Source organism: Atta colombica, unplaced genomic scaffold (genome assembly GCF_001594045.1).
Source record: "Atta colombica isolate Treedump-2 unplaced genomic scaffold, Acol1.0 scaffold21, whole genome shotgun sequence".
In the NCBI taxonomy this organism is placed as follows: Eukaryota; Metazoa; Arthropoda; class Insecta; order Hymenoptera; family Formicidae; genus Atta; species Atta colombica.
Window position 1 is genome coordinate 1,362,339 of NW_017259305.1, and position 11,267 is coordinate 1,373,605.

At 29.3% G+C, this 11,267-nt stretch overlaps 2 protein-coding genes across 7 annotated transcripts in view; one reads left to right on the forward strand and one right to left on the reverse strand.

Moving 5' to 3' along the window:
- The window catches only part of LOC108687614 (ecdysone-induced protein 74EF), a 289,947-nt gene that overhangs the window by 179,862 nt on the left and 98,818 nt on the right, over positions 1-11,267 (reverse strand). For 5 of the 6 annotated variants that reach the window (XM_018193471.1, XM_018193470.1, XM_018193476.1 and 2 more), the window contains 2 exons: positions 945-1,237; positions 359-611 (listed from right to left, as the gene is read on the reverse strand). In XM_018193471.1, the coding sequence (XP_018048960.1) occupies positions 359-611; positions 945-1,085 (394 nt within the window). In that variant the 5' untranslated portion in view covers positions 1,086-1,237. The remainder of the gene's footprint in view (positions 1-358; positions 612-944; positions 1,238-11,267) is intronic. The other variant, XM_018193474.1, reaches the window with a different exon arrangement.
- The window catches only part of LOC108687615 (U7 snRNA-associated Sm-like protein LSm11), a 41,038-nt gene continuing 36,190 nt past the window's right edge, over positions 6,420-11,267 (forward strand). Inside the window, exons 1-2 of the mRNA XM_018193478.1 lie at positions 6,420-6,668; positions 9,967-10,021. Coding sequence (XP_018048967.1) covers positions 6,495-6,668; positions 9,967-10,021 — 229 coding nt within the window. The 5' untranslated portion in view covers positions 6,420-6,494. The remainder of the gene's footprint in view (positions 6,669-9,966; positions 10,022-11,267) is intronic.

The window sequence follows — 11,267 nt, forward strand, 5'->3', positions numbered from 1 at the left end:
ACACACACACACACACACACACACACACACACACACACACACGCACGCACACACGCACGCACGCACGCACGCACGCACGCACGCACGCACGCACGCACACATATGTATAAGGTAACTAAAAACTATTTTATAGATATTGTAACATATAAAATAACTTTTCCACTTGATACATATATGTAGATTCTACATATGTATGAGCATACATATATTCTAATTGCTTGCGAGAATTGTATTTTGTCTTACTTATAAATATAGAATTTATGCACTAAACGGAAAGCATTTTATTTGTATTGCAATTCGTCTACATTGTAAAAAGGTTTATTGCTGTTATATGAATAAAGAACAATATACAATTCACCTGCTAATAAAGGATTCGCGGCAGCGATATTGTGCCTCTGTCTTTTGTAGGAAGAAGGCGTTGTGGTGGAGGTGGGTTGGCTGGCCTCTGCTTCGAGCTCCCTTAGGAAGTCTAGGGGATCGAAAAGTTCCTCCCCTGCAACAACGGACATACCCGCACCTTCCTCCACCGGCACATTCGATGCCGTTGGAGTTCCTACTAGAGCACTTAGCTCCATCGTAGAAAACTCTACCGATTGGCCCGTGTTGCTCTGCTAAAAACATGAAAAATTTGAAGATAAAGATAGAGATTCGATCAATTCTCTTATCTTATGATTATATAGATAGATTTATTTCGCTACTATACAACATTTGTAGAATTATAATAAATCATAGATTTTGAGTATCTCGGATATTTTATGTAATTTAGATCTTATATTTTCACAAACCAATAAATTCTAAATCTAGATTCATAACTCTTCTCGGATTTCATCAAATTCTTCGAAATTCAATTTATATCTATAAATTCCAGGCGTTACCAAATTTCATGAATATTACAGAAATCTCTTCGAGAATCCCAAATTCTAAATCTACTACTGATTACTCACCTGAAGGCACTGGGTTAAATCCATTTTTCCGTCATTGTCAGAATACCAAAATAGTTCGTCGTCTATGAAGGGCATGTTTGATTCCTCCTTGGGTACAAGGGTGGAGGTTAATGTGGGCGTTTGCGATACGGGGACCGGCATCGGGACCCGTACCCAGCGGCGGGGCCACTTTAGCCACCCCCGCACCTTCTAACATCTAACCTCCTCCAAGACTTCCCTACTTCTTTCGTCTCCCTCGTATGTCGCACTCAAATGGTTCAATTCCTTTTTCTTTTCTACACGCTATTGTTCACCTAAAAGCATAATTCACAATTAGATTCAAAATTTGTGTGCACAAAAATACAGGTGATTAATTCTAAACTCCAAATGGTTTTTCGTAATGCAAACATAAATATTAAGGATAAATACAGATATAAGATCCGTAGATACATATAATCTAAACATTTTAATTAAGCTATCGGCCACTTGGCGGCTATCATGTCACGCTGTATATATTTTAAAAGGTAATAATTACAAAAAAGTTATATATTATAAATATATTATTTTTAAATTTATATTTATATCTAAACTTTTTTTTTCTTAGGAACTTTAAAACGATTATTTTGGGTTATTTATTGATGATAAGACTTCATTAAATTTAACAGCACTAATTTCCGGAACATGAAATTAAGAATGAGTGTATCGCTTCTCGCACTTATATTCATTGAGACTTAGTTATAAGGATATATCGCAGGATTGTTATTTCGGATCCCTTGAGGGATCTGATAATCTAATATTAGTCAGGGAAGCCGTTATCTGAGATTCGCGCAACATCTTGCGGATTGGGATTAACCTCAATGCCATTGATAGTTGGGTAGTGGTTTCGTTCAATCTTTCCACAAGACTGAAACAACAATTCGTGATACTGCAAGTCATACAAATGACTTATTCAATTTGAATCAAGGTTCCTTTTTAGATATGTAGATTAATTCAAAGCCAAAATCAAATTGTATCTATTTATAGCATTCATACATTTGGAACTGCAGTTTTGATAATCGTTTGCTAGATAATCAAAACAAAGCAATAAATTATACTGTAACTAATAATAGCTCCAACATTCACAAAAATAATCGCATGTAGAATAATTATGATAAATTCTTTAATCTTTGGAGAGATAGAATTTATTTCCAATTTAACAACTTGAAACTCATAGTGCTCATTGTATCATTAACGTTAACTATCTTTTTGCAAGAGTCGTAAAATAAAATTATAAATAATTTTAATTTTCTAATATTAGTCAGTTTGATAAAATTTTAAATGCATAATATATTTATTTTAATTTAGAATGCGTTCCATTTAATGTTCGCAATGCTCGCGAGTACTATTTGTTCTTAATATTTGATAAACAACAAGGATGAAATGATTCCATGATCCGTTGCAAGCATCACAAGGAATGCACTATTAGTCACTCTTCTTTTATATTGTTCAGATTTTTGATAGATATAGAGATTTTAAAATTACATATAGTTTTCCAAAATCTACACCATCCTGGAAGATTATAATAATTATTTATTCTTTACACTTTTTATATATTTAAAGGTAAGTCTTAAAATCTTTCGAAATTGTTAACATTGGTAGGCCTCAAATATTTATTATTAGAAATACCTTGTGTATTAAAGAATGCATTACCAATGGAATTGTGTTCATAAGAGTTCGCATAACAATGATAAAGAAAAAGAAATATTTATCATTAAATGTGTGTAAAGAACTTATATTAAAAATTGAAAAATCAATCTTTATTGAATGTAATTTTTGAAGGTTTTAAAACTTAAATACGGAAAAATTTTATCTATTAAAAATTCTCATCTCACCATGAAAATTTGTTTGAAAAGTAAAATAAATACACATAATACTTTTACATTTTTTTTCCTGCATCTATTATAAAAATTTGATATAATCTTTAGTTTTATTTATCTGTATTTAAAAAACACAATAAAAAACTTATTATTAATAAATGATACAGCAAAATAAAATATCAATTTTATAATAGAACAAAGTTAGGAGATAAGTTAATCACAGTTTGTAAAATAGCTCGGTTTGTACATGCTTTATATATTTAACATGTTTTTCCACACGTTTCATTATGTTGATGATTTTAGTCTGATATCACATTTTATTTTATTATCAATTTACGATAAAATTAAAAGTTATTGTTAATCTTCATATTTATTGACACGATAAACAATACTAGTGATCCCATATCTGTTGTACGAGACTTTTTTTTATTTTTACCTAATTTCAAACATGTATCTACTTCAAATGCAAACGTGTACTTTTGTTCATGTTTAAAAAATAGATTCAGTATTTCTTCATTTATGATAAATCGAAGCGAAATATACATATATGACAAACATGCAATATCGGCAGTTCTTATAAAAGCTTTTAATTTCTCTGTTAATAAATTAAGATAAGCAATGAAATCATTAATTATGCACGAAACGAGATCTCTTTATCTCGCAATAATTTCCGGTGCATCGTACCGCATTCACACTTCGTTTGAATTCTAATTTGAACGCGGTTAAAATGTAGATTGATAATATTGTTAACTTTCTCTTGCCGTCCGTGTATAGTATAACCCGTATAAGCTTAAATACGATGTAATATTAAGTATACGGAAAAATATAAAAAATAGCTCTCTCTCTCTCTCTCTCTCTCTCTCTCTCTCTCTCTCTCTCTCCCTCTCTCCCTTTCTCTCTCTCTCTCCCTCCCCCTCCCCCTCCCACTCCTCCTCTCTCTCTTTGATTTCTTTATCAACACACTTTGAGTACGAAAGTAAATGCAGGAGCCTTTTTTCTTGACTGTTTGTTCCAATCATATGGTTATTGGAGAGTTGATTGGGAAGTATTTCACTGCCTAAGGGCGGTGAAACTGTAATTCGACCTTTATGAAACGCAAATTTGACGTACAATCTAAGGATGATTGCGCTTATAATTCACAAATGGTTCTATCTGCGCTTTCGCGAGATTATTTTGAACAATTATAGCTCCTACTCTAACCTATAATAAACAATTTTTGTGCACTATTCAAAATTATAAAAAAGAATATTGATTATTAAATTGATTTCTAAAAATATACTACTCTAAAGGGAACAATTTGAGTATTTTGCATACGCATCACTGCTATAAGCTTGAAAAGGTTGATTATATACATTTCTATGCATTTCATTTTTGAGAAAGTATTTAAATACAAATGAAAGCCTCTAGAGCACGAAATATTATAGGAATAATATTTCAATAGTGTGCAATATAATTATAAAAATTGCAGCAATATTTCTGCAATATTTAAATTATAATAATTTTATTGGAAATATTGCAAACAATATTGCAAAATATTGTAATTTTAATATTTTGTAGAAAATATTGCATTATATTATTGCAATATTACAATTCAATAAATAAGTACGTGGTCCCACCATTAGAGATGCTTCTCATAAGAAGAAAATGTCCTATATGAAGGAGTAGACAAATCGGGTGAGGAAGTTTCTCTGGAGATTCGCTGTCCTTTTGTTCGGATTCCAGATGTTCTCTGGATGTCACGTCATGCTTGTGTTAGTAAATAACAAAGATGGAATGATACCTGAGTGGCACTCGGGAACATAACCTTGGATGTGCTTTCTAGGCCCCCGAATATTTTTTGATCATAATTTTATCGTATGTATTTTGGTATTAAACAATAATATGTTAGCAATTAATAGAACTAGAATAAATATTGAAATATTGCATGATGTTATAGCAATATTTTATTTTTGCGTAGGAATATTGCTATAATATTGCAGCAATGTTTTATAAAATATTACAATCTTTCAAAATAATATTGCTGCAATATTTCGTACTGTAGGAGAGACGAGCTACCGCGACTTCGCAAAATCAAAAATTTAATAGAGAAATTATCTGTAAACTTATTAGCGCATAAAGTTTTCGGATTTAAAAAAATATATGAATTAGAAGTTTAGAAAACGGAAATGTTTATGTGTCAGAAACAAAGAAATTAAAAAAGTTTCCCCCTTCCTCTCCCCTTCCCCTCTCTCTTTCTCTCTCTAAAAAAGAAGTTGATTGATGGTTTGCAAGGCTGCTTGTCCGCGGGCAACGAGGAACGCTGATGATTCGTGACTAATTCGCGTAATGCTATCGCGGAGAGAAAGAGAGGCGCGCGCAATTTCCATGAAAGTGAAAACACCGAGCGAGAACTTTCTTTCTGGCTTCGCATAGCGCTATTTCACTTCCTGTGCGCGTAACTTCGCGCTCTCCCGCCGTTTCTATGCAGCTTCTACTCGACATGGCGCGGCGGTGTTTTTACGTAACTCATAACTGCGAAAGAAAGTTTCTACGAATAGAGGTGAACATCCTCCTCTCCCGTCTAAGAACTAATACCGTCGCGACTGATTACCGAACCGTAATGAACGTTTCCAATCGAGAACGCCGCGTAAATGTCCGTCTTGTGCAAAATTTTCACGAATTTTTATTTATTAATTCTCCTGAGTTGATGCCAAACAGAGTTACTAACGCTGAGACTTTATAAGATCGATTTAATTTATGTTATTTAAAAAGCACTAATTAATTCTAAGGAACCAAAATAGCATAATTTGCATTTCAAAGAAATGAATACTTATGTTTAATAAATTAGTATGTTTTAATAAAAATAATCCAAATTTGCAAACATTATAATATTTAAAAAACTTGAATTGTTTGACATTTTTGATAAAGAGATTTATATATTGAATGGATTCAATGAACCCCACCTCTCTAAAGAACTTAAGCTATCTCCTGTATTATAATAATTAAATAATAAAAAAAAAGCATAGTAAGTCATCACAAGATATTTATACAAAAAATTTATTCAACAATTCGTTCGATATATTTTAAATATATACATGAATTATTGAACAGATTTTACTCATAAAGACCTTGTAGCTCACATGCTTCTTTTTATTTTTATTTATTATTATTATTTACTTTGTAAAAAAGACCTTACCTTTTATGTTTATACAAAATTTAATAACTTTGTAATTTCACACATTTCGAAGAATAAAAATCATATGTAAAACATATATAGAGAAAATACAGAATATTATAAATTATAAATTATAAATTATAAATTATAAATAGAATGCTATTCAAAAGACAGATGTGAATTAGATCGTCTAAAGTTAGATCTTCGCTTTGAACTTTTCCCGCTTTTCTCGTTGCCTTGCGCTCTCTGCTGCTCTCCGAAGTGCTGAAAGTGTGACTACGACTACACTTTATGGCGTCAGGCGTACTACTATTAGCAAGCAGGCGTACACGTGGTCGCATTTATAATCAATAACAGTGGAGACTTGTTCTTTGTAACTGCATTAAATTTACATCGATTCGTTTAAATTTACATCTGTTCGTTCTTTTTCTTTCTAAAGCATAATTGTATGACTTTTATTTTAAGCATAAATTCGAACAATTCAGCTAAAGAAAAACAGGTTAAATAATAGTATGAATTAGTGTATGCTCAGTGCAAGAGGTGAAAGGAACAGACTTGTCAATGGCAGATGAAGGCAGTGATACATCGGACGAGAGTTTGGATGTGAGAAGCGAGAAATTCGATCCATTGAAGGCATTATATTCGTCCAAAGTGCGACTGGCATCCTCCGTACCGATATATGACAATATTTCGAAATTCGAGTCCATTCTGAAAGGCATCAACGTATCAACGAAAGTGCGTATTGCTCATTGCCTGCTTTTGTCAAGCGCTGATTTCTTTTATAAATCAGAGCAAAATTGTCGAAAAAGATCCACCGAAAGTGTCAAATTAGAGATCATGAAAATTGTTAGACTCGTAGACATAAAAAAATCTATACCAAATATCAAAGTATGTATAACCTAACATGATTTGTGGTCTGTTTTCTATTCCTGTCACTAGACTGTTTTAGAACTCTCTCTCGCTTTCGACAAATATCAAACGTATACCTATCTCACTTTAAATTCCAAAAGTATACACTATTTCAGCCACAGAAAACAGATCTTTGATTTAATTTTTTGATTTCTCAAAGCTGAGATCTAGAATCTAGATTTAATTGAAGCTTAAGTTTCTAAGCTAATGTCAAAATCTGTAAAACAATGATTGACATTGGATCCATGAAACTCATTTAATATAAATAAATTAATTTCAAGGCATCAAATAACATAATTTGTATAAAAAAGAATACATATTAAGTTTATTTTAATAGAACATTTTAATAGAAAGAATAATTCAAATTTATAGATGTAACATAAAGAAAATTGAATTGCTTAATATTTTTGACAAAAAGATTTATAATTCAGTGAGTCTAACAGATCCACGTTAGCTCCAGATAATCTTATTATGAATTTTAAAATCTGTAATACTTAGAATTTACAAACATGTTGTTGAACCATTCGTCCAAATTTAATATGTACAGAAATATCTAAAGTACATTTTAAGACAGTAAAATTGTAGTTGCCTCTAAGAGACTGATATCACACAAGATGTGTAAATAATTTATTCTATACAAATATTAATAAAAGTATTATAATGGTATTATAAAAGTATAATAATAGTATTTGCATGATAACTTATAATGTGTAAGCTGTCAATACTTCCAATATGTTCTACATAAAATTTTTATATAAATTGATCGTAAAAATTCTCTTTTAAGGAAGTTGTAAGGCAAATACATTAAGAATGAAACTTGAAAAAATTAGATTATTCTAAATTGCATTTAAAAAAAATACAAAAAAATTAGAGACAATTTACTAGATTTATCTAGATCAAAAGTTATTTTAATAAAACATAATATTTTATTAATTTGTACTCTAATAGAAATATATAAAAATAATGATAAAAACCTTTTTTTTATATAAATATTTTATTAATTCAAGAATATTTATCTAAAGTTGTATTGGGATACATGCAGACATTAGTTGTTCAATAAATAAACAAAATATTTATTATAATTAATCAGTGAATCTCAATGAAATCATTATCTTTGCATAAGTCATTTTTAATACTTATACAAAAAAATTTAGATGATTATTTTTAAAATTTTTGTTTATAACAATAAAAATAATAATAAATAAAATAAATGATAAATATTGGGTTGGGGAAAAAGTTTCTTCGTATGTTTTAATTCAAAATTGTATATACAATATCTTCGTCAAAAATGAAATTTAAATTTAAAAAAAGGATTTTAAAGCTTGAAATCTCTATATTTTTTTACTATTACTTACTTATTTTTTGAGTTTCTGTGTTTGAGTTTAGTAATTTTTACATTTAAAAAACTACGAGCTGAAAAAGATGAAAAATTTTTTTTCTCTCATGTGCTAAAAAAATTTACGAAAATTTTCGACTATTTATCATGAAAACTTGAAGCTTTTCTTACAAATTCATTTTTAAAAAATGTTCCTATGATTTTTTGTTCCTGAGTTATTCGCGAACTAAGTAAAGGAGCACTTTGACTTCGATTGCTCATAACTCCGATAAAAATCATCATATCGCAATATAAAAAAACAGATTCTTAAAGCTGAAACTTTGCTCTAGCGAATGATATACTTATGTAATTGTAACGAAAATTTCGCAACAAATGAAAAACTTTTGCAAAAAAATTTTTTTAAATACGAAGAAACTTTTTCCCCGATCTAATATATAAATTAATTCAGCGATTGAGAGCAGAATTGTGACGCCGTTATTTAAGCGTTATATACAAATTATATTTCATAAATTTTACATATATTATATTAGTTACATATATTATATTAATATAATATCGAACATTTCGGCTCAGTTCGAGTCATCATCAGCGATGTTCAAGTGTTAATTTCAACATTATGCAATTATTCGTTCGAATTCAAGAATGTAGCATAGCGAGCCTCTTCAATTTGAAAAGCCTCTTTTCTTCACTTAGTTGTAGCTAAATAATCGCCACTGCAATCTTCGAATCACACATTAAAAACATTAACCAAAAATTATGGATTATGATGAATCTTTAAGAGAACTTTCGCTCACAGAATATAACTTTGAAACCGAAATATTCGATATTACTCTATACATGTAAGATTTATGAAATACAATTTATATACGCAATTTATAACGCTTAAAAAACGGCGTCACAATTCTGCTCTCAATCGCCTGGATTAATTTATCAATATATTTATTTGTTATTTCAAGAACTCAATTTTATTTTATTTTAATTATTTGAAAATAAATGATCTATAAAAATGTGTTGTTCAATAAAAACAAAATGTTATGAACACAATTTTCATATGTAGTTTATTCAAAATGTAAATATTAATTTATGTTTTATGCCTTACAATCTCCTTAATCTATAATTAATTGTAATATTCAATGTTTAGTAAATTCGGCAATTTAATGCGTTAATGTAAATAGAAGAACTACAATACATGAGGAGATATATGCAATAACAACACACTAATACTCAGTTCAATGTCGCCACAAAAATAATTTCGACTTGAAAAAAGTTTTTGTAAAATTAATTAAAAATTGACTATGTTCATACATTATCAGTATTAATTTGTATATTTCACTCAACTATGTATTGAAGAAGAGCCAAACCAATAATCGAAACATATATTCTTATTAATATTTATGTAGAATAAATTATTTATACACTTTAATATCCTATGTTGACTCTTAAAGGCAATTTTACTGATTTAATTTTACTGATTATTTTGCCAGAGTCTTATGTATTATTAATTTATTTGTTAACATAATTACATTTTAAGACTTTTGGGATTCCAGAATCAGAAAAAAATTGAAATCAGGAATCATATTAATTAGAATTGATATATTGATATAAGAATGTATATATAATAAAAAAAAATTAATGCAATTTAAAACGGGATTCCTGAATCGAGTATGAGATACGCGGAACTAAAATCTCGTGAAATTTCATTGTAACGGGAGACTAGAATAATCGGCATTCCAGATCTCTCTGAGAGTGCAGTAGAACTAAGATTCGCGATTCGTGTATATATTTCAGGATGATAAATCAGCCGTACCAGAATCTACGAGGGAGAGATTTTTATCGCATCAAGGTAAGGAGAGAGAAAGGGACAACACAATCCTCCTCAATGTTTACGCGCAGCTTTCACACGCCTCGCGAGAGATGGCGATCGCATGCAGTTTCGCAGTCCACGTGGTGAAACTTCATTCATGAGTGATGTAGTATCGAATTTCAACACGAATTATAATTGTCGGTGCTTAGCGAGGGACAATGACACATCTGAAAGTCTCTCTTCTCTGCCTCTATAAATTTTTAATAAATAATTCGCATAAATAGTTCTTTAAATAGGGAAAAAATTGTAGAAATAAAGTTATTTCTAATCGAGTTTTATCTAATTTTATCTAATCGAATTTTATTTCAGATTTAATCAGGAATAGTTATCAGGAAAAGTTACCTAAAGCGATTTTTCACAGCAACGAGAAAATGAAGTTCAGTCGTTTACTTCACTGATTGAGAATCCGTATCTGTTTTTTAAATTTTTCCTTTTTTAAAGATAATTAATAAATCTGTACACATGATAATCTCAAATATTAAATAAATTATACATCAATAATATACAATATATAATTAATAAATATTTAACACTAGAAGTACGTCCAGTAAGAATAGATTAAAATAGATTGAAATTTTATCTATCTGAATATGTATTTTAAATAGCAAAAACTTTTTTTTGGATTCAATTGGATTCAATCCGAATTCAATTGAATTCAATTGGATTCAATTAGATTCAATTGGATGCAAGTGGATTGAAAAACTGCATTTCATATTCAGAATTTTGAATTGAGCAAATGTTCACGATGCACAGAAAAAGTTGATGGTATTTTTAGATTAAAAGGCATAGAAATATGCTTCATGCAATTCCTATAAATGAATGAAAATACATTCCGGATTGAAAAGGATTTATTTTAATGTTCGCGCGAATGCATATTTTTGAAAATCTGAATCCATTTTCAATCATTTCAATCTATTCTCGTGCGATTATAGATTTCTTACTAAAAGAATCAAGCAAATAAATTATTTTGAAAATAAAGAAATTAGAAAATGATAAAAAAGTAGATATTTTATCATTATTTATCATTATTTATAAAGAATATAATTATTAAGAAAGTCAAACAATTTCATATCCGATCTGTTCTATAAGAAATTTAATATTAATGTTTAAAAAATAAACAGTCAATAATGCTGATATTTCGAATGTTAATTTAGGAGTGTAAAAAAATTCTATATATGTAGATAATCATTTACGTAAAAAAAAAAAAAAAAAAAAAAAAAAAAAA